The sequence below is a fragment of the Oncorhynchus nerka genome, linkage group LG13 (assembly GCF_034236695.1).
Source record: "Oncorhynchus nerka isolate Pitt River linkage group LG13, Oner_Uvic_2.0, whole genome shotgun sequence".
NCBI classification, from domain to species: Eukaryota; Metazoa; Chordata; class Actinopteri; order Salmoniformes; family Salmonidae; genus Oncorhynchus; species Oncorhynchus nerka.
Genome location: NC_088408.1, coordinates 74,806,799 through 74,831,155, shown reverse-complemented (window position 1 = coordinate 74,831,155; position 24,357 = coordinate 74,806,799). Strand labels below are relative to the sequence as shown.

The 24,357-nt window shown below is 43.3% G+C and overlaps 2 protein-coding genes across 8 annotated transcripts in view; one reads left to right on the top strand and one right to left on the bottom strand.

Moving 5' to 3' along the window:
• Positions 1–8: 8 nt before the first annotated feature.
• On the bottom strand, positions 9–5,868 carry LOC115140122 (D-amino-acid oxidase). 5 transcript variants are annotated; one of them, XM_029678240.2, is made up of 13 exons: positions 5,647–5,766; positions 4,953–5,040; positions 4,633–4,686; positions 4,139–4,334; positions 3,721–3,835; positions 2,920–2,996; positions 2,655–2,720; positions 2,185–2,239; positions 1,629–1,733; positions 1,459–1,541; positions 1,148–1,265; positions 837–935; positions 9–699 (listed from the first exon to the last, which is right to left on the bottom strand). In XM_029678240.2, the coding sequence occupies exons 1-13, from the start codon at positions 5,680–5,682 to the stop codon at positions 574–576; spliced, it is 1,218 nt and encodes a 405-aa protein (XP_029534100.2). In that variant the 5' UTR covers positions 5,683–5,766; the 3' UTR covers positions 9–573. The 5 variants fall into 5 exon arrangements, with proteins under 5 accessions (XP_029534100.2, XP_029534103.2, XP_064882752.1 ...); XM_029678243.2 differs by lacking the exons at positions 4,633–4,686; positions 5,647–5,766 and adding an exon at positions 5,798–5,868; XM_065026680.1 differs by lacking the exon at positions 4,633–4,686 and having other exon boundaries at positions 5,647–5,763.
• An 8,397-nt stretch (positions 5,869–14,265) lies between these two features.
• ssh1a (slingshot protein phosphatase 1a) overlaps positions 14,266–24,357 on the top strand; it is a 55,787-nt gene continuing 45,695 nt past the window's right edge. For 2 of the 3 annotated variants that reach the window (XM_029678235.2, XM_029678234.2), the window contains exons 1-2: positions 14,266–14,686; positions 23,797–23,834. In XM_029678235.2, coding sequence (XP_029534095.1) covers positions 14,606–14,686; positions 23,797–23,834 — 119 coding nt within the window. In that variant the 5' untranslated portion in view covers positions 14,266–14,605. Of the gene's footprint in view, positions 14,687–16,338; positions 16,468–23,796; positions 23,835–24,357 lie in introns of those variants that run through there. The other variant, XM_065026678.1, reaches the window with a different exon arrangement.

Here is a 24,357-nt window from a genome sequence, read left to right as displayed (position 1 = left end):
GCAGAATGTTGGATTGTGGAAGTATTTATTTCTTCACTCATTTTCAAACTTGATAAGTTTTAAAACTCATGATAGAACATTATTAATAAGATATCTTAACATTTTTGTTTGATATTGCACTCCTATTTTTATGTCACATTTGTGAGATCACACTTTTGGAAAAAAAATGTATTGGTTCAATATGTTATATATTAGCATCTCTTCAACTACAATATAACATTTTAACTTTTCAAAATAGATTTCAACCGATAGTTATAATAGTTATGACTACACAACAAAGGAAATTGTCATTCAATAAAAGAAATCCTGATGACTGGCATGAAACCATTTTAAGGCTGGCTGGTAGTCTTTGTGTTCCAAGTTAGCTGGTTTTGGGTTAATCAGGTACTCCACTACCTAAACTCTGATTTTGAGTTGTTCTCTTGCAAATACGAATGAACCCTCACTGTTGTCTGAAGGCCCCAGGAGTTTCCTATGCGGGTTCCTTCGCAAACCGTTCTGATGTTAAAATGGTCCCATACAGACATGTGAGAGATACTGATGCCACTGCTGTTTAGGTAATAAACCACTAGTTCACAAACGAGACCTGGGCTCCCAGCCCTTCTGCTCCAATATCTCCCCCAAGAGCCGAGCTGCCTCCTGTGCACAGCCTCGGTGGATGGTCAATCCGAACCCTCCATGGCCATAGTTGTGGATCACCTGAAAACAGCACATTAATATCAGTGTTATGTCTATGTACTTCTAATCTGGAGCCTAAAGGGTGGCAAACACTAATAGCCAAACAATACATCTTGGTTACTGAAGAAGTAGTAACCAGTCTATTCTTGGTGACTCACCTCAAATGTGGTTGGTCCAGACTGCATGGTCTCCCTCTCCAGTCGGACTTTACTACGAACAGGCCTGAGCCCTGACCAGTCCTCCACTATCCGGGCATGCTGAGGAGTCAGGGGGAGGTGAGCCATATGAATAAACAAACAGGGAAGAGCTAGCTAATGTAGTTATACTGTATCTGTACTTGTATTGTCTACTGGATGAGAAGCATTGATTTGGTTTGATGGCTGAGCCATTTAAACATAGGTGCTGTGATAACCCCTCTATTCAATGTCTGTCAGACCAGGGATCTTTTCAAAGGTCTGTGACCTCTGACCTTGAGGCTGGGCTCCAGCTGGCAGGCCCCCTCCCATATCGCCTTGTGGTCCTCAGAGTTGTTCTGCTCACTCCAGTTCCCCAGCTGGAAACACCCACCAACAACCACTGAACGACTCCTACAGAGACAGGGCAGAAGTTATTGGTCTTCAATTCACTGTATTCCAAAATAAAATAAAAAACAAGGAGCTGAATACTTAGACAAAGGTATACTTTGATTCTGTAATTATATGCAACAACTTGAAAAATGTGTAATAACTGCTTTATTGACACCTGCAGTAGGTGGAATTTCTGATATTTTATCCACTTTACCCTGGTATAATGTACGGTGAATTGTAGGTTCCAGCAGTGAAATTGTGGGTGAGGATCCAATGCTTAAGCCATGGAGCATCCACCTGAAACACAGACAGATTAAGAGTAACATAATCAGCCATGTCCTCATTGTAATTACCAAACTCACCTTTCAACCTTTGCACTCTGACCTTCAGTATCTGCCCACGGCCTGGTGTGAGGTCAGGGTCAGGCTGGAGATCCCCTGACCTCACTCCTGTGCAGTTGATGATGACGTCTGCCCCACTCTCCGCAAGCTGAACTCAACAGACAAGGCGGCAGGAAGAAAAGTTGGGAGGTTGAATTAAAATAAATAAACACGGCTGATATTCATGAACAGGGATTTATGAAAGCCAAAGCTCTCCCTCTCTCTGGGGTGGTTTGTAGGATATTAATGACTGGATATTGGATATGAATACTTTCAGGATATTTCTCAAAATTAAACACTGAGTAAAACTAATATGGTTGAGCTGCACTCTGAGCATGAATGCACTGTACTGTGTAAGACACTCCCGTTGGGTAAGGAAAACACATGCCTAGATTAGATGGAAATTGAATAAGCATAGTAAAATTACTGTCATCAGGACAAAAGAGGCCAAGGACAGAATGAGGTCCTCAGAAAATACAGCACCTTCTTTCTTCATACTCCTTGTGAGGTGGGTCTTAGAACATTCCGCACTGTTCATTATATTCATTTAGAACTCTCACCACTTTGAAGGACTCTATCCTCCTCTGGTAAAATGTCACACCTCGCTTCTGTAACCTAGAAACATCACATAAAGGTATATAGAAAAGGAAGTAATATAGGGAAGCCAAATTGCACATATTTACATGATGTTAGGTTGGGTGCTAAAACATAATATTGACCTTGAGAGATGATGAAACCACCATAATAAATAAATAACACATGATCTTTTGCTTCCCCTTCCACTAGATAAACCCAGCTTATCCCACAGCTGTGTCAATATAAAGTTATTCTCAAACAACTGGTTTGACCATTTGTAAAAATTCTAACTGCTTTAAAATTGTATATTTTGTAATGAACTAAACTGGTCATAGATTTATGTAAAATATAGATGGTTAACTCACGAAATGGAAATGCTTGATCATATGGCCCTGTGTGTATGAACTATCAACACTTTTTTGGATATCACAGATAAGGTAAGTAAATCACTCACCAGTCCATCAGCCAAGGCAAGTAACTTTTCCCCTCCACCATGAGAGCAGTGTTGAACCACCCATAGCTAAAAGGCCCCCCGACATAAACAAGGGGAGAGTGACAGTGAGGGTCAAAAACAATGACAACTGATAGGGGCACATGCTGCATGACCAGACTCATTCTAAAGTCATCAGCCGTATAGGGTTGCATGACTCCTGTCGACATATGACAACAGCCAACGGGACTAATGCAACAAAAACATAGCAAATGTCCAAACAAAGTACCAGTATGCAGGAAACAGCTCCAGCTCTCGTTTAGTAAGCAATCTGAAGCCCAGCACACTATCTTTAAAAGAGGGATCCTGCAATAAAATAAAGTGAATATAGTTATTAGTTACTAATTATTTTCATGACCTTCCATGCCTGTGCTGGTTTGCGGTTGTAATGCAGAGGCTTCATTAATCCTTTAGCCTTGTGACAGAGAGAGCATACAGTGTGGTCTCAGTGGCCATGTCTTCTAATTATGTCATGGACTTGTCTTTGTAATGCTGAAGAGTAGACTATTGAGATGGGCTTAGTGTATTCAGACTATTCAGAAAATACAAACATTGTAAACTTAGCGAAGCAACTGCTACGATAGACCATTGCTACACTGTAATAACACAGATGGTGGAACAGGAACTTGGGCTCAAGTTCATCTACTTCAGCAAAAGGCTTATACAGAAGTAGATAGACTTTACAACAACTGGGCTCCCGAGTGGCGCAGCAGTCTAAGGCACTGCATCTCAGTGCAAGAGGCTTCACTACAGTCCCTGGTTTGAATCCAGGCTGCATCACATCCGGGTGTGACTGGGAGTCCAATAGGGCGGTGTACAATTGGCCCAGTGTCGTCCGGGTTTGGCCGGGGTAGGCCGTTATTGTAAATAAGAATTTTTTCTTAACTGACTAGCCTAGTTAAATAAAAATCTTGAAATGTTTAACTGCTAGGCCTTGCCTCCATGTGAGTGATGAAGTATGGGTCAGTTAACTGTTATCTGAGGGTGAATCTATGTCATGATGTTAAGCTGAAGATACACTAATACTCACTGGTGCAGGCTCACTGCAAAGGTTATAGCCAGACTGGAGGAAAATCCCCATTTTGATAGAGTCCGGGGAGCTCAGGAAGCTCAACAGGTAGTCAAACGTCTCCTTACACCATTTACTGCAAAATAACACAGAGAATGATACAGTGTAAGCATTCACTTATAAAACATTCTATTGATTCACGGACTACAGGCATGCACAAAATGTACTCATCACAGGAGGTTGGTGGCACCTTAACTGGGGAAAATAGGCTTGTGGTAATGACTGGAGCGGAGTCAGTGGAATGGTATCAAATATATCAAACACATGGTTTCCAGATGTTTGATGCCATTCCATTTGCTCCATTCCGGCCATTATTATGAGCCGCTCCCCTCAGCAGCCTCCACTGGTATTCATAGAGCCAAGCAGAAAGCCCTCTCACGTCTCCTGGACATTGCCCTTGTCGTAGAGGTATGGCTGCCAGAATCCTGCAGCCCCATCGCTGGTGGTCAGTGGGGTGAAGCAGTCCGCATACACCTCAATGGTCAGTGGACTGACTATGGAGTGGTACTGCTCATAGATGCTTTGAGCTGTGGACAGGCCACTGACCCCAGCTCCGATCACTGCCACACGCATGTCTGGAAATAACAAACACAACAGTTTACTGTTGTTATTATTACTTATTTTTGTTTCTGATTTGCATCCATTCTTTGTGACCTTGGTTCTGCTCAGAATCTGCTACCATTCCATATAACTTTTAACAAACATTTACATGTCCTTGAGTGTACCCGACCCTCTGACCATCTAACTGTATGAAGTAGCATGAAATTGTGAAAAAAACAGAATATAGATATATATCAAAACAACCCCGAGCTGACAAGGTAGAAAGCTGTAGGCCTTCAAAAGTAAATAAGAATGTGTTCTTAATTTACTTACCTAGTTCAAAAAAAAATGTAAAGCCTGCACGTGTCCACACTTTAACAAATCCTTCTGAAAACAACATTGGAAACTGACAAAGTAGCAATATAGCCTGTAGAGATTGGTATAAGTATGCTTCTTGCAGGTTAAAACAGTGTGAAGTATCTGTTTTGCTCGATATTCGATGGCTTTGCTGCAACTTTGAAAATGAAACATTCTCGAAATGGCGATTGGTTGGATGAAGAATGTAAGAAAAGAAGGTGAACAAATAATTCAAGAAATGTCAAAGTAAACTAGAAATCATTATAAAATGGAGACAGCAGGAAAACTGGATTTACCTTCTAAGTTGCCTTGTCCTCGAGCTGACAATCCGCCTCCAAATATAGCGTCACATGGTCGGTCCAAGGTACAGAAGTCGTTTTGGGTCTACGTGACAGATAAAGGCTTGAATATGAAAATATATCCCACTCTATTAGCCTTGCCCGGCAAGGAATAATGTACTGTAGAAAAATATTTTGTTAAAACTAATAGAATTACAAAATGACATCTACTTCTACTAGGTAACATTTAAAACGTTCACCGTACTTTAACCCATAAGGCCTGTAGGGGAGAGAGGCGAATGTTGAGCCATTTTTACGCGTCTTTCTTTTTCCCAAAGCAGTTAAGCCAAAACCACGTCCCGTTATTCAGAGGCGTTCTACAACGCTTTGAGCGCTCTCCAAGTCCGGAAGGGAATATCACGTACGCGAAATTTCAGTCATTGATTAATAACGTTTGCCCTTGTATTTCAAGATTGAAAAATATAATAACATAATGTCGTTTACAGAGCTAGCCATTAACGTCCCTTAACGCTCAAAGACAGATTCAATGGCTGTAGCATAGCGTATTCGACTGAATTATTAGCTAATCAATATTTGAGAAATTATGAATAGTAAGCATATGCTTTTACCTGATAATACACAACTAATGATAATATAACAACTTCAAATACCGAGCTAGTAACGTTAAGTAGCCTAAGTAAACTTAGCTGACCTTCAATTGGGGGAATTCAGCAGAGTTCTGAGACATTTTCACAACTCATTGAAACTCTGAAAATAAATACTTGGGCAAATGTTGATAATAATAAGCCTGCATTACGTTCGGCATCTAACGTTAATTGTTAAATTACACTTTCCATCCTTACCTTGGAAGACCACTGTCTCTGGGCTGATCAGTGAGAGAGACTATGCTAGCTAGCCAATTGGAGCGTAGTAGAACGCCCCTCTGAATAACGGGGCGTAGTTTTGACTTAACTGCGCTGGGAAAAAGAAAAACGAATTTTTTACATTCAGCATCACTACTATATTTCCCTTGACTTATTATTTCTAACAAAGATATCTACACATTTTCAGGATGGTGTGTATCCCTGGAAATGATCAGAATGAATGAAAACATAGCATTTTTTAAAAACATAGCTTGTCCAAAAACTTTAGGACAAGGTAAGTAGAGCCACCTTCGGGTATGATGTTCTGGGACAGGGATGTTATTTTGATGTGCCAATTCATAGGCAAGTTCTCTCTGCATTTGAGGTCATGTAGAGGACTGCTAATTCTCATGTAGGTGACATTACACTACTATAGCTGAGACAACGTATTTTCATAGTAAAACAGGTTGGGCCCCATACAGGATATCTCTCACACACACACTCACTTAAATCATCCACAACACTGTCACAACAGGATACTCCTAGCCACAGGTGCTAGACGGCAGTTCGGCCACAACTCCCCTGAAGATAGGGACGCACACACATTACACACGGACTCTTGAGGACAGGACAGGGACGCATACGCTCTTACACACTGACCCCAGAAGACAGGGACGACGCACATACAGTACACACATAGCTGCCGAGGACACCCAGATAAGACACCCACAGATTGGCAGAAAGCCTAGACTTAGAGACAAACTAGCACACACACATAATCTCCCTCCCAGCCGAACATTGTGTGACTGAAGATAGCGCACACACCAGATCTCCTTTTCAGCTGAACATGGTGTGACGACCAAGAACAGGCATGGCAGGATTCTACGATGACGGACAGACAACAGAGCCAATGCCGGATGACTACACCCCAGCCTGATCCAATCCGAAGATCCGATCTCCTAGAAATCAACCTACTTTCTGTTCTGTATATGAAGCTTGTACTCACTGTTAGCAAGGTTCCTTTCTGCTAGTCTCTGATGAGCTAACAGAGGGGCCCGTATATACGCTGTACCAGATATCTTCACTCTGAATAAACCTGTCGCTTGTCGTACAATCTACCACCTTGTCTGCATCGATCCTTGACCGACTCACCCTTTATCATATCCCATTATCAACAGTCACTAAGCCCATGTAACTGGTCAGAATCAATTAAATCTTCAGTGTCATTTCATGCATTTTTTCGGCCCCTTGCTGCTGCTCGAATGGACTTCTTCCCTTCTCTCACTTCCTTGGCTGCTCCTTCAAGAACCTCAAGGGGGGCTAGACCTCTGCTTGTTTTACGGCTGTATACACATGCATGATGTCTACCCTGTAACAATAAAATGCACTATCAAGGTTGTTTTGATCACATGGACCGGTATATGTTCCAGGTAGCCTCTGAGAATAACATTGACGAATACACAGATGCGGTGACTGAGTTCATCAGGAAGTGTAAAGGAGATGTCCCCACTGTGACTTAAAACCTACCCAAACCAGAAACTGGATAGATGGCATAATTTGCGAAAAACTGAAAGCGTGAACCACCACATTTAACCATGGCAAGGTGACTGGGAATATGGCCAAATACAAACAGTGTGGTTATTCCTCCCGTAAGTAAGGCAATCAAACAGGCAAAACATCAGTGCAGAGACAGTGTAGTCGCAATTCAACGGCTCAGACACGAGACGTACAGTGGGGAGAACAAGTATTTGAAACACTGCCGATTTTGCAGATTTTCCTACTTACAAAGCGTGTAGAGGTCTGTCATTTTTATCATAGGTACACTTCAACTGTGAGAGACGGAATCTAAAACAAAAATCCAGAAAATCACATTGTATGATTTTTAAGTAATTCATTTGCATTTTATTGCATGACATAAGTATTTGATCACCTACCAACCAGTGAGAATTCCAGCTCTCACAGACCTGTTAGTTTTTCATTAAGAAGCCCTCCTGTTCTCCACTCATTACCTGTATTAACTGCACCTGTTTGAACTCGTTACCTGTATAAAAGACACCTGTCCATACACTCAATCAAACAGACTCCAACCTCTCCACAATGGCCAAGACCAGAGAGCTGTGTAAGGACATCAGGGATAACGTTGTAGACCTGCACAAGGCTGAGATGGGCTACAGGACAATAGGCAAGCAGCTTGGTGAGAAGGCAACAACTGTTGGCGCAATTATTAGAAAATGAAGTTAGAAGTTCAAGATGACGGTCAATCACCCTCGGTCTGGGGCTCCATGCAAGATCTCACCTCGTGGGGCATCGATGATCATGAGGAAGGTGAGGGATCAGACCAGAAATACACTGCAGGACCTGGTCAATGACCTGAAGAGAGCTCGGACCACAGTCTCAAAGAACCACCATTAGTAACACACTACGCCGTCATGGATTAAAATTCTGTAGCGCACGCAAGGTCCCTCTGCTCAAGCCAGCGCATGTCCAGGCCCATCTGAGGTTTGCCAATGACCATCTGGATGATCCAGAGGAGGAATGGTAGAAGGTCATGTGGTCTGATGAGACAAAAATCAAGCTTTTTGGTCTAAACTCCACTCGCCGTGTTTGGAGGAAGAAGAAGGATGAGTACAACCCCAAGAACACCATCCCAACCGTGAAGTATTGAGGTGGAAATATCATTCTTTGGGGATGCTTCTCTGCAAAGGGGACAGGATGACTGCACTGTATTCAAGGGAGGATGGATGGGGCCATGTATCGCGAGATCTTGGCCAACAACCTCCTTCCCTCAGTAAGAGAATTGAAGATGGGTCGTGGCTGGATCTTCCAGCATGACAATGACCTGAATCACACAGCCAGGGCAACTAAGGAGTGGCTCCATAAGAAGCATCTAAAGGTCCTGGAGTGGCCTAGCTAGTCTCCAGACCTGTACCCAATAGAAAATCTTTGTATGGAGCTGAAAGTCCGTATTGCCCAGCGACAGCCCCGAAACCTGAAGGATCTGGAGAATGTCTGTATGGAGGAGTGGGCCAAAATCCCTGCTGCAGTGTGTGCAAACCTGGTCAAGAACTACAGGAAACGTATGATCTCTGTAATTGCAAACAGGTTTCTGTACTAAAAATTAAGTTCTGCTTTTCTGATGTATCAAAAAAATCATACAATGTGATTTTCTGGATTTTTGTTTTAGATTCCGTATCTCACAGTTGAAGTGTACCTCTACGTGCTTTGTAAGTAGGAAAACCTGCAAAATCGGCAGTGTATCAAATACTTGTTCTCCCCACTGTATGTGGCAGGGTCTACAGACAATCACGGACTACAAAGGAAAAACCTGCCATGTTGTGGACACCGTCTTGCTTCCGGACAAGCTAAACACCTTTGCCCGCTTTAAGGATAACACAGTGCCACTGACGCGACCCGCTACCAAGGACTGTGGGCTGTCCTTCTCCGTGGCCGACGTGAGTAAGACATTTAAGCATGTTAACCCTCGCAAGGCTGCCGGCCCAGACGGCATCCCTAGCCGCGTCCTCGGAGCATGCGCAGACCAGCTGGCTGGAGTGTTTACGGACACATTCAATCTCTCCCTATCCCAGTCTGCTGTCCCCACTTGCTTCAAGATGTCCACTATTGTTCCTGTACCCAAGAAAGCAAAGGTAATTAAACTAAATGACTATCGCCCCGTAGCACTCGTATCATCAATAACTGCTTTGAGAGGCTACTTAAGGATCATATCACCTCTACCTTTCCTGCCAACCTAGACCCACTACAATTTGCTTACCGCCCCAATAGATCCAGACGATGCAATCGCATTGCACACTGCCCTATTTAATTTGACCTTTATTTTACTATGCAAGTCAGTTAAGAACAAATTCTTATTTTCAATGACGGCCTAGGAACAGTGGGTTAACTGCCTGTTCAGGGGCAAAACGACAGATTTGTACCTTGTCAGCTCAGGGATTCGAACTTGCAACCTTTCGGTTACTAGTCCAACGCTTTAACCACTAGGCTACCCTGCCGCCCCATCTATCCCATATAGACAAGAGGAATACCTATGTAAGAATACTGTTCATTGACAATAGCACAGCATTCAATACCATAGTACCCTCCAAGCTCATCATTAAGTTCTGGGCCCTGGGTCTGAACCCAGCCCTGTGCAACTGGGTCCTGGACTTCTTGATGTGCCGCCCCCAGGTAGTTAAAGTAGGAAACAACACCTCCACTTCGCTGATCCTCAACACACGGTCCCCACAAGGGTGCGTGCTCAGCCCCCTCCTGTTCTCCTGGTTGACTCATGACTGCGTGGCCACTCACGCCTCTAACTCGATCATCAAGTTCGCAGGCGACACAATAGTAGTAGGCTTGATTACCAACAATGACGAGCCAGCCTACAGGGAGGAGGTGAGGGCCCTGGGAGAGTGGTGCCAGGAAAATAACCTCTCACTCAATGTCTAAAAAACAAAGAAACTGATTGTGGACTTCAGGAAACAGCAGAGGGAGCACGCACTATCCACATTTATAGGACCACAGTGGAGAAGGTGGAAAGCTTCAAGTTGCTCGAGGTACACATCACTGACAAACTGAAATGGTCCACCCACACAGACAGTGTGGTGAAGAAGGCGCAGCAGCGCATCTTCAACCTCAGGAGGCTGAAGAAATTTGGCATGGCCCCTAAAACCCTCAACTTTTAGATGCACAATTGAGAGCCACTTGTCAGGCTGTATCACTGCCTGGTATGGCAACTGCACCTCCCGGAACTGCAGGGCTCTCCAGAGGGTGGTGTGTTCTGCCTAACGCAACACTGGGGGCAAACTACCTGCCCTCCAGGCACCTACAGCACCCGATGTCAAAGGAAGGCCAAAAAAATCAAGGGCATCAACCACCACAGCCACGGCCTGTTCACCTCGCTATCATCCAGAAGGCGAGAACAGTACAGGTGCATCAGAAGCTGTTTTTCAGTCTCTCTGTCATAGGTTTATCGTAAGGTCATCAGACTGTTAAATATTCATCACTAGCCGGCATCCACCCGGTTACGCAACCCTTCACATTACAGGCTGCTTTACACTGGCCACTTTAATACCGTTTAAATAATGTTTACATACTGCTTTACTGATCTCATACTGTATTCGATTCTACTGTATTTTAGTCAATGCCTCTCCGACATTAGTCGATCTAACATTTATATATTTCTTAGTTCCATTCTTCTAATTTTAGATTTGTGTGTATTGTTGTGAATTGTTTTTTAGATACTACTGCACTGTTAGTTACTACTGCACTGTTGGAGCTAGGAACACAAGCATTTCGCAATAACATTAGCTAAATATCTGTATGTGACCAATAAAATTTGATATAATTCAATTTTTTTGTGGAATTCCGGGTCTGGCAGTGTTTGGAACTGCCCATCTGCGTTTGAGAACGTCGAGTTCATCTCAGCCTATGCTGCCCTTCAGTCCCTTGACGAACAATATGTGTCTGCACTGCACATTCTTAATATTACATAAATACATTTTTATTGGAGAACATTCAAAAGCAGACATGGATCACCCCAAAGAACACTGCTACCCCAGCTGCTCTTTCTTCATCTAACTATGTTTTCTCTCATAGTCCGAGAGCATCTGGTCGTTGCAGTGGTGGCACGGGTCTACTTATTTCTCCTAAATGGAGATTCTCTTTTCTCCCCCTCTCACCTGTCCGTCTCCTCATTTGAATTCCATGCTGTCACTTGTCCACTCAAACTTAACATTATTGTCATCTATTGCTCACCAGGTTCCCTCGGAGAGTTCCTCAATGAGCTTGACACTTTGATAAGCTAATTTACTAACGATGGTTCACCGCTCTTATTACTTGGCGACTTAAACCTCCCAACGTCTGCCTTTGATTCATGTCTTTCCAACTCTTTCAATTCCATGCCTCTTTTTAAATCACCCTTACCCAATCCCCTCCAACTCACAAGGCAGGAACTACGCTTGACCTCATCTTTACTTGAGGCTGCTCGCCTACTAATCACACTGCAACCCCCCCCCCCCCCCTGGTCTCTCTGATCACTACTTTGTTTCTTTTTCTGTCTCCCTTTCCTCCAACCCTAACCACTCAGCCCCTACCCACATGGTCATGCGCCTTCGTAATCTTTGCTCTCTCTCATGACTCTTTTCTCTTCTATCCTATTATCTCTCCCTTCTGCTAAATCCTCCTCTTCAACCCTACTCTCCTCCCTTTCCACATCCTATGACTCGCACTGTCCCCTTTCCTCCCGGCCGGCTCGGGCCTCCTCTTCTGCTCTGTGGCAGAGTGATTCGTTGCGAGCTTACAGAACAGGGACCCGGGCAGCTGAGCGTAAATGGAGGAAAGCTAAACTTCTGGAGGACCTATCATCCTTTCACTCCCTCCTCTCTACCCTTTCTTCCTCTGTATCCGCTGCTAAAGCAGCTTTCTACCACTCTAAATGTCAAGCTTCTGCCTCTAACCATAGGAAACTCTTTTCGACTCTCTCCTCCCTCCTTAACCCTCCACCTCTCCCCTCCCTCCGTGGACGACTTTGTCAACCACTTTGAAAAAAAGGTTGACATCCACCACTCATTCACTCAGCCTATGGAGTCCACTGGTCTCACTCACACAGAACTGTCCTACACCTTGACCTCTTTCTCCCCTCTCTCTCCAGACAACATCCTGCGACTAGTGAGATCTGGCCGCCCAACAACCTGCTCACTCGACCCCATCCACTCCTCCCTTCTCAGACCATCTCTGGAGACCTTCTCCCATTCCTTACTTCCCTCATCTCATTCCTGACCACTGGCTGCATCCCCTCTGACTTCAAAATGGCCCAAGTTGCTCCCCTCCTCATGAAATCAACACTCGACTCATCTGACGTCAAAAACTATAGACCTGTATCCCTTTATTTTCTTTCCAAAACACTTAAGTGTGCTGTCTCTGATACAGTTTCTAGTTATCGCTCTCAGAACGATCTTCTTGACCCTAACCAGTCAAGCTTCAAGATGGGTCACTCAACTGAGACTGCTCTTCTCTGTGTCACGAAGGCTCTCCGCATTGCCAAAGCTGACTCTCTCCTCTGTTCTCATCCTCCTAGATCTATCTGCTGCCGTCAACACTGTGAACCCTCAGCTCCTCCTGTCCACCCTCTCAGGGCTGGGTGTCTCAGGCTATGCACACTCTTGGCTCCGTGATATCCTCACATGGTCTCTCCTATCATTGCTATGCGTATGACACTCAATTACTTTTCTCCTTTCCCCTTTTTGACACCCAGGTCGTGACACGCATCTCTGCGTACCTGGCAGATGGGGTGGCAGGTAGCCAAGTGGTTAGAGCGTTGGGCCAGTAACCAGAAGGTGCTAGATTGAATCCCCGGGCTGACAAGGTATAAATTTGTTGTTCTGCCCCTGAACAAGGCAGTTAACCCACTGTAAATAAGAATTTGTTCTTAACTGACTTGTCCAGTTAAACAAAGGTTAAATAAAAACATATCTCAACTTGGATGTCGGCCCAACACCTCAAGCTCAACCTCGAGAAGACGGAACTGATCTTCCTCCCGGGGAAGGCTTGTCTGCTCAAAAACCTCTCCATCACGGTTGACATCTCCACAGTGTCGCCCTCCCAGAGTGTAAGGAACCTTGGCGTGACCCTGGACCCTGAACCTGCTCCTGCAGGTTCATGCTCTACAACATCCATAGAGTACGACTCTACCTCACACAGGAAATGGCGCAGGTCCTAATCCAGGCACTTATCCTCTCCTGTCTGGACCACTGCAACTCGCTGTTGGCTGGGCTCCCCAAGTGTGTGATTTACCCAGAACACAGCAGCCCACCTGCTGGCTATGCTTTAACCCTGCACCACAACCCGAGTGCTCCATTCTGCCACCTCAGGTCTCTTGGCCCACCCAGCTCCCTCTCAGCCCTGTCCAAGCTCTTCTTTGTCCTGGCACCCCAATGTTGGAACCTGCTTCCCCCTGAAGCTAGGAGGGCAAAGTCCCTGTCCATCTTCCTAGAACATCGGAAACTAGGGATGCACTGATATGAAATGTTTGGCGATACAAAAAAACCTATACCGATATTTACCATTTGAGGCCTTTTAAGCTTTCTCGTACAGTTAAATGGTTAACACACACTGACCAAAATGTTATTTTGTTGGCAATTATGTATGTCCCCATTACCAGCGACGTGACGGACTTTAGCCCACTGCCCCAGAGTAGAGCATAATGGAATCCGCTCACGAATCAACATTTTTGGATGAGGATTCGTGGCAAAAATTCCTTTCGAATTTACACGCATTCTCCCAGTAAAACACATGGGAAAGCATGTCACTTTTGAGAAATTACTCTTTTTTTTTACCGACAGGCGAAGTGAAATACACTGTTTAAACTGGAAGACAGATTTTGATAACATCCATTGGACCAGACCACTGAATGTTTGAATTCAGCATCAACACACAGACAGCAGCTCTAGCTGTCTGGGCTGGCATTATGGTATACGCTCGCATCCCTACATCCTCCTGCCTGATTGAAGCTGTTTTGTGCAGGCTACAGAGGCTAGCTAGTGTGAAAGCCGCAGCATGAGGAACGACGTGTGTCTGCACTGCACGTTCTTAATATTACATGAATGTATTTTTATTAGAGAACATTCAAAAGCAACAACTGAGGCACTGGCTGCCAGATTTTAGGACGATGGAAATGTAATAACGACGATGAAATTCTCTGCTTCGACCGCAATAGACGTTGACATCAAGAAGCAACTTCCTCAGGTTCTTTACCCGAAATAAAACCATTCTCTGGACAGGCTACACCGGCCTGTGCAGATTCTCCCAGTCATGGCTCTGGTTACTTTGCAGCGCTCCCCTACCCCAAGCGCTGCATCCACAGCCAGCACTACCACCACCAACGTGGGGGAGGTAAGTTTGGAAATAGCTGGAGAGACGTTCTAGAAACGTCAAGAAAGCGCGTAAGAAAACACCGGGGATACGTGGGAGTAACATAGGTAGGCCTTGTAGCTAGTGTTTTGTAGCGACGGGATAAGCTAGTTTAGTACTAGGCTCAACTCCATCACTAGCAAGGTAGCTAGCTGTTTGGAAAAGCGAGCAAGCAAAGTTGCATCTCAGTAGCAATGCTATTACTAGCCAGTAAAGTTATTAGGTAGCTACCCAACTAACTCACAATACACGCAGGTTACCTAGTTAGCTAGCGTGTACTTATTTTCTTTTAACTAATTAGCAATTGATTTAACGTTAACATATTAATGACCAACATTAGCTAGCTACCACTTGCCATTTCCAAATTACTATGGCATTAGGTACCTAGTTTGCATTCTTATCATGCATAGGTACCTTGTTATTTTATCACTGAGTATGTATTAATCATAATTGTATTGCACACAACGTTGTTACAAGCTTGAGCTTTAAAACCCACAACTAGCTAGTTTGCTCGTTAAATGGAAGTGCTTTTAAACAAGGTCTGTGCTGTTTTCTTCTCTATCCTGCTGGTGAATGTAGTAAACTAGCTTGCTAGCCAGCTAACACATTTGTGTGTGTGTGTGTAACGGTACTGCAGTAGTGCCATAAAATCTGGTAGACCAAAATGTTGGCTAGCTAAATGTTAGCTACTTTTGCCAAAACCAGTGTTATTATGGACAGTATGTAATGTTCTATATACTGATTTATATAATGTCTTCTAAAGGAACTGTCAATGAGGTGAAATGTGGCATAACTTCATACAGCCATGGCATGTGGTAGAGGCCTAGTAATTTCCCATACAGAGAGTAGTCTGACAATACAGACAGACAAGTAAAAAACATGTAATCCCTTTGCCATCTTGAACACTTCCAAGATGACAAAGGGACTCATGTTACTGCTCCTTGTGTTGAAGTGTTTTATTTGTTAGCTGAACCATGAGTCCGTATTAACTTTAGCCAATGCTTTAATCCCATCACAAAATGCAAGGTAATTCTAAACAATAACATGACCACTTTTTGACATTTCAAAATATAACAGTTAAGCCTACACAAATCACCCCAATGGCATGTGATGTAACTCATATAACTCATAGAAATGATAGTTAGTCAAAGTACTGTTTTTGAATTGATAGTACACCTCGACCAGTTGGGGGTGCTAACTGTTAATATAAACTGTAGTCATGTAAAACTCAACAAAGACACTAGCCTCCAGAAGGAAGGAAGGAAGGAAGGAAGGTTGTATGTCTCCACTAGGCACTAGCCCTTACTGAGGAGTAGAGGGTGGATTTGTATCAAAGATGAGAACAATCATTGTTATATCAAGAACTGGGACCATAGCATTAGCTGATCTTTATTTTCTTTCATTAGACTGCTTCTTTGCCTTAAAATACTGAGTCATTGGGCCTGACTCATTACACCTGCAATGTGAAAAAGAGATGTGTAAAAAGAAACATGTTTGTCATGAGGATGGCGATAGTTGAGCTGGCATGACAGAGGACTGGCCTTCCCTGTCACTCACTTTCCATGCGGGCTGGAATTGACTGACTGGCTGCCTCGTTGTTCCCAGGGCCCTGACTGATGAGGAGCAACCAAGCCCCTCAGGAGGCTGCTGCAGCTATGATGTCATTCTCACATGAACGGTGGAGGGAATGAGAAGTGGAGGGAAAGCATTGAGGAGAGGACGGTGGTGGGGTAACAATATGGTAGCTGTTGTGACGGTGGAAGGTAGGCTACATGAATTAGCCAAGAATAGCAAAAGTGAAATATAGCTATTAGCCCTACATGTAGCGCTGGAAATTGCCAGGGATCACATGATGCAATATTATCACGATCGCAATATGTATTGCGATTCTATATACACTACCGTTCAAAAGTTTGGGGTCACTTAGAAATGTCCTTGTTTTTGAAAGAAAACCACTTATTTTTTGTCCTTTAAATAGTACCCTAAAAACACCAGTCTCAACGTGAAGAGGCGACTCCGGGATGCTGGCCTTCTAGGTAGAGTTGCAAAGAAAAAGTCATATCTCAGACTGGCCAATAACAATAAAAGATTAAGATGTGCAAAAGAACAGACACTGGACAGAGGAACTCTGACTAGAAGGCCAGCCTCCTGGAGTCCCTTCTTCACTGTTGAGGTTGAGACTGGTGTCTTGTGAGTACTATTTAATGAAGCTGCCAGTTGAGGACTTGCGAGGCATCTGTTTCTTAAACGAGACACAAATGTACTTGTCCTCTTGCTCAGTTGTGCAACTGGGCCTCCCACTCTTTCTATTCTGGTTACTACCAGTTTGCGCTGTTCTGTGAAGGGAGTAGTACACAGCGTTGTACGAGATCTTCCGTTTCTTGGCAATTTCTCGCATGGAATAGCCTTCATTTCTCAGAACAAGAATAGACTGACAAGTTTCAGAAGAAAGGCCTTTGTTTCTGGCCCTTTTGAGCCTGTAATCGAACCCGCAAATGCTGATGCTCCAGATACTCAACTAGTTTGAAGCAGGCCAGATTTATTGCTTCTTTAAATCAGAACAACAGTTTTAAGCTGTGCTTACACAATTGAAAAAGGGTGTAATAATGATCAATTAGCCTTTTTAAAATGCTAAACTTCGATTAGCTAACACAACATGCCATTGAAACACAGGTGTGATGGGTGCTGATAATGGGCCTATGTAGATATTCCATAAAGAAATCAGCTGTTTTCAGCTACAATAGTCATTTACAACATTAACAATATCTGCACTGTATTTATAATCAATTTGATGTTATTTTAATGAACAAATGTGCTTCAACATATTGCTCACCATATGTATGCTGCAGAGGGCCATGAGGAAACGAGTTTTGATTAGTCATGAAAACAAAAGTACAATCACAACCTAAAATGCTCTGCTTCTTTACCCACGCGGAGAGTTTCATTCCTCGGTTTTAGACTCTTCCCTACGAAGTGAAATCTTCTTTCTATTCATGGCTCTAACTTGTTGCTTTTATGTCTTGCTGTGGCAGAATTATGGCTGTAATTTCACTTGTAGCGGTTGCAGGGCTGTTCAGGTGAACTATTGGATTACCCTCCCTGGTGTGTTTCACCTGGCCCCTCGGTGCCCTTCCCCTGGGTAGAGGCCAACCATATTACCTTACTGGCACTGTTTGTTTAGATGGGGACATAAACCTTTACTTTACTCACTGTTTTGTGTGTTTGTGAAACTTCAAATTTTTATGAAAGACAATGAGTTTTCTTTGCTGTTTTCTGCTCATCACAAGTGTAATGCTCGCCCTATTTAGTTAGTTCAAAAATGGAAAGCGGCGTGTGTTTTTGGAGCTGAAATGCAGTATTGGACACAACTTGTCACAAGTATTTGCTCTCATTGTTGCTGTACTCTGGCACAGCCTACCTTACCTTGGCAGGGAGATTGCTAGTAGTGCTTTGTTTGACATCCCTCAGGTTTTAGTAGGTGAAACTTCTGGAGAATGGCCCACCTCAGTTACCTGTCACCATGTACAGATATAGGATCTTAATTAGAGCCAGCTTGCTACAGCAGAAAAAAATCCTGCAGCAACAGGAAATTAGAATGATGTATTTCATAATTAATAGACATTTCTGTAGAGGTTGATAACACTTTTTTCTTAGGGAAAATCAAGTCTGAAATTTCAGAGTGAAAATGACAAACTTGAAGCCTTTTTAAAACTCAAATACAGTACAAGTTTGCATTTCCTGCTGGGCACAAAGTTCGCAGCAACAAAAGTGATAAAATTAAGATCCTACATCTGTAGTTCTATCTTGATACTTCCAATCTATGATATCCCTCCTAGTACAATAAGAACTGTTTTGAAGATATTACTGTTGTGAAACTTTATCATGAAGAATGGCCCCATTCCCTCCATTTAGTGGCGCTCACCTCTCTCATAAAGTCAGGTATCTAGGTTAACAATGAACATTTATGAGTTGTCATATTTCTTATCATGTTTATTAGATTGACACACAAACAGTGGGTGTCACCAGATCTTAACCTAATTGAACAATAATGGGAGATTCTGGAGCGGCGCCTGGGGCAGTGTTTTCCATCAACAAAACACCAAATTATGGAATTTATTTTGGAAGAATGCTGTGGCATCCCTCCAATAGAGATCCAGACACTTGTAGAATCTATGCCAAGGCTCGTTGAAGATCACCCTATTCTGTTAACTTAAATAATGTTGTTGACTCGTCCTATACTCGTATTTGTGGTCAAAGCATAAATTGTAGAAAAACACTTCAAAAACCTCACCTCAAACTTGTCTCAAAGAGTTTGAAAAATGCTTGCTATTTACTCAAAGAACATTAGTACATAACTGGGGCCAAGCTTCCTGCCATTCAGGACCCTATATAATAGGCGGTGTCAGAGGAAAGCCCATAAAATTGTCAGAGAATCCAGTCACCCAAGTTAGTGTTTTCTCTTCTACTGCACGACAAGCTGAACTGGAACGCCAAGTCTAGGACTAAAAGGCTCCTTAACAGCTTCTATCCCCAAGCCATAAGACTGCTGAACAATTAATCAAATGGCCACCGGACTATTTACATTGCGCCCCCCCACCCAAAAACAATTTACATTGTTTTGTACACTGCTGCTACTTGCTGTTTATCTATGTATAGTCATGTCACCCCTACCTTCATGTACACATTTCCTCTAACCTGTACCCCTGCACACTGACTCGGTACTAGTATCCCCTGTATATACAGTTGAAATAGTTGAAATAGAACTTAGTTTGGAGAATGAAACTTGTTTTTCAACCCATCAACAAGACATTTGTGAACAAACTATAGTTTTGGCAAGTTGTTTAGGGCATATACTTTGTGCATGACAAGTAATTTTTCCAACAATTGTTTACAGACAGATTATTTCACTTATAATTCACTGTATCACAATTCCAGGGGGTCAGAAGTTTACATACACAAAGTTGAATGTGCCTCTAAACAGCTTGGAAAATGCAAGAAAATGTCATGGCTTCAGAAGCTTCTGATAGGCTAATTGACATCATTTGAGTCAATTGGAGGTGTACCTGTGGATGTATTTCAAGGCCTACCTTCAAACTCAGTGCCTCTTTGCTTGACATCATTGGAAAATCAAAAGAAATCAGCCAAGACCTCCAGAAACAAAATTGTAGATCTGTACAAACAATAGTATTAACACCATGGGACCACGCAGCCTTCATACCGCTCAGGAAGGAGATGCGTTCTGTCTCCTAGAGATGAATGTACTTTGGTGTGAGAAGTGCAAATCAATTCCAGAACAACAGCAAAGGACCTTGTGAAGATGCTGGAGGAAACGGGTACAAAAGTATCTATATCCACAGTAAAACGAGTCCAACATCGACATAACCTGAAAGGCTGCTCAGCAAGGAAGAAGCCACTGCTCCAAAACCGCCATAAAAAAAGCCTGACTATGGTTTGCAACTGCACATGGGGACTAATATTGTACTTTTTTGGAGAAATGTCCTCTGGTCTGATGAAACAAAAATAGAACTGTTTGGCCATAATGACCGTTTGGAGGAAAAAGGGGGACGCTTGCAAGCCCAAGAACACCATCCCAACCGTGAAGCACGGAGGTGGCAGCATCATGTTGTGGGGGTGCTTTGCTGCAGGAGGGACTGGTGCACTTCACAAAATGGATGGCATCAGGAGGATGGAAAATTGTGGATATATTGAAGCAACATCTCAAGACACCAGTCAAGAAGTTAAAGCTTGGTCGGAAATGGGTCTTCCAAATGGACAATGACCCCAAGCATACTTCCAAAATTGTGGCAAAATGGCTTAAGGACAACAAAGTCAAGATATTGGAGTGGCCATCCACAAAGCCCCGACATCAATCCTAGAGAACATTTGTGGGTAGACCTGAAAAAGCGTGTGTGAGCAAAGAGGCCTACAAACCTGACTCAGTTCCATCAGCTCTTTCAGGAGGAATGGGCCAAAATTCACCCAACTTAGTGTGGGAAGCTTGTGGAAGGCTACCCGAAATGTTTGACCCAAGTTAAACAATTTAAAGGCAATGCTACCAAATACTAATTGACTGTATGTAAACTTCTGACCCACTGGGAATGTGATGAAAGAAATAAAATCTGAAATAAATAATTCTCTCTATTCTTCTGATATTTCACATTCTTAAAATAAAGTGGTGATCCTAACTGACCTAAGACGGGGAGTTTTTACTAGGATGAAATGTCAGGAATTGTGGAAAACTTGAGTGTAAATGTATTTGACTATAGTGTGTGTAAGTAAAGTTCCGACTTCAACTGTAGCCTTGTTGTTTTATTGTTATAATTTTAACAATTTTGTTTATTTGTTGAATTTTTTTTAAACGCTTGAACTGTAAGAGCTTGGGAGTAAGCATTTCATGTTAAGGACTACACTTGTATTTGGCGCATGTGACCGTTTGATTTGAATCCAGGTGAAAGCTATGATCCCATATAAGCTTTCAGGAGGAAGCCTGGTTGTTCTTCAAAAGTGCTCTCCTCACCATCTTAAATAAGCATACCCCTTTCAGAAAATGTAGAACTAAGAACCGATAGAGCCCTTGGTTCACTCCAGACTTCACTTCCCTTGACCAGCACAAAAACACCCTATGGCGTACTGCACTAGCATCGAATAGTCCCCGCAATAGGCACATTTTCAGGGAAGTCCGGAACCAATACACTCAGTTAAGAAAGCAAAGGCTAGATTTTTCAAACAGAAATTTGCATCCTGCAGCACTAATTCCAAAACATTTTGGGACACTAAAGTCCATGGAGAATAAGAGTATCTCCTCCCAGCTGCCCACTGCACTGAGACTAGGAAACACTGTAACCACTGATAAATCCACGATAATCGAGAATATCAATAAGCATTTCTTTACAGCTGGCCATGCTTTCCACCTGGCTACCCCAGGCCCAACAGCGCTGCACCCCCTGCAGCAACTGGACCCTCTCTTCCTAAAATTATCCACAACAATTGTTGCAACCTCTATTACTAGTCTGTTAAACCTCTCTTTTGTATCGTCTTAGATTCCTGAAGATTGGAAAGCGGCCGCGGTCATCCCCCTCTTCAAAGGGGGAGACTCTAGACCCAAACTGCTACAGACATATATCCATCCTGCCCTGCCTTTTCTAAAGTCTTCGACAGCCAAGTGAACAAACAGATCACCGACCATTTAGAATCCCACCGTACCTTCTCCACTATGCAATCGGGTTTCCGAGCTGGTCATGGGTGCACCACAGCCACGCTCAAGGTCCTAAACAATATCATAACAGCCATCGATTAGAGACAGTACTGTGCAGCCGTCTTCATCGACCTGGCCAAGGCTTTCGTCTCTGTCAATCACCGTATTCTTATCGGCAGACTCAACAGCCTTGGTTTCTCTAATGACTGCCTCGCCTGGTTCACCTACTACTTCTCAGACCGAGTTCAATGTGTCAAATCGGAGGGCCTATTGTCCGGACCTCTGGCAGTCTCTATGGGGGTGCCACAGGGTTCAATTCTCAGGCAGACTCTTTTCTCTGTATATATCAATGATGTCGCTCTTGCTGCGGGTGAGTCCTTGATCCACCTATATGCAGACGACCCCATTCTGTATACATCTGGCCCTTCTTTGGACACTGTGCTAACAAACCTCCAAACGAGCTTCAACGCCATACAACACTCCTTCCGTGGCGTCCAACTGCTCTTAAATGCTAGTAAAACAAGATGCATGCTCTTCAACCGATCGCTGCCCGCCTGACTCGCATCACTACTCTGGATGGTTCTGACTTAGAACATGTGGACAACTACAAATTCCTAGGTGTCTGGTTAGACTGTAAACTCTCCTTACAGACTCACATTAAGCATCTCCAATCCAAATTATAATCTAGAATCGGCTTTCTGTTTCGCAACACAGCCTCCTTCACTCATGCTGCCAACACCCTCGTAAAACTGACCATCCTACCGATCCTTGACTTCAGCGATATCATTTACAAAATAGCCTCCAACACTCTACTCAGTAAATTGGATGCAGTCTATCACAGTGCCATATGTTTTGTCACCAATACCCCATATACTACCCACCACTGCGACCTGTATGCTCTCGTTGGCTGGTCCTCGCTACATATTCATCGCCAAACCTACTGGCTCCAGGTAATTTATAACTCTTTGCTAGCTAAAGCCCCGCCTTATCTCAGCTCACTGGTCACCATAGCAACACCCACCCGTAGCACGCGCTCCAGCAGGTATATTTCACTGGTCATCCCCAAAGCCAACACCTACTTTGTAATGGTATTTACAAATAATTACTTCACCACTATTGGCCAATTTGTTGCCTTACCTCATTACTTCATTTGCGCACACTGTATACAGATGTTTCTATTGTGTTATTGACTGTACGTTTGTTTGTAAGGCTGTTGTTTTTGTCGCTTTGCTTTATCTTGGCCAGGTCGCAGTTGTAAATGAGAACTTGTTCTCAACTGGCCTACCTGGTTACATAAAGGTGAATTTTTTTTTTTTATGTCACTTGTTAAATCCGCTTCAGTGTAGATGGAAGGGAGGAGACAGGTTAAATAATGATTTTTAATCTTTGTGACAATTGAGACTTGGATTGTGTATGTTTGCCATTCAGTGGTGAATGGGCAAGACAAAAGATTTAAGTGCCTTTGAACGGGGTATGGTAGTAGTTTCCCGTGTGTATCAAGAATGGTCCACCACCCAAAGGACATCCAGCCAACTCAACACTACTTTGGAAAGCATTGGAGTCAACATGGGCCAGCATCCCTGTGGAGCGCTTTTGACACCTTTGTAGAGTCCATGCCCCGATGAATTGAGGCTGTTTTGAGGGCGAAAGGGGGTTTAACTCAATATTAGGAAGGTGTTCCTAATGTTTTGTTCTCTGTGTAGATGATATATCATAGAAATATGGAAACACTGGACAATTATTTTAAGATGCTTTGTTGGTGTTTCCTTTATTTTGTCAGTTACCTGTAGATCCATGTCCACCTGATACTAATGGCTGCACTGTAGCGCTTCAATGTCTTGAAGTATCAGATTTGGTAATTTTTGTTTCTTTTCCTCTGCTTTTTCTTGGTTTGCAGGACTTTGGGAGTGACTATGAGCGGCGGCTAAATCAGAGGTAAGTGTTGTTAATACTTAGTGTTAGTGGACTTGCTTGGGTAGCCCAGAGCTGCTTCTCTTTTCCATGGTGGAGCAGGATAATGCTAGATGGAGATTAGGAGGACGTTTTTGTCATCTGTGTTTGTTGGTGTGGGGTAAGCATTCCAGATCTACTCATTCCTGGTTCCTCTCAATGCCGGTCACCACTGTAACAAATTATTAAGAAACCTTTGTCTGTCTGTCGGCAGGGATCATCAACTAGATTCAGCCGCGGGCCGATTTTTGTCTTGAGGGGATGGTTTGCGAGCTGGAACATGATTAGAAATCATCTGTAGACTGCAATTTGACTGCCAGAATCCCAATCCTATATAATATTTTACTAAAACAAAATAAATCTTGCTTAAATTTATGCAATCACGTGTCTCTATTATGCTTGGGAATACAAAATTAAAATCACCGATATACTGATGTTTTTACAGACTTATGTACAACAATGATATTGGGGGGCCAAATAAAACCACCAGTATGGGACAAACCTGTAG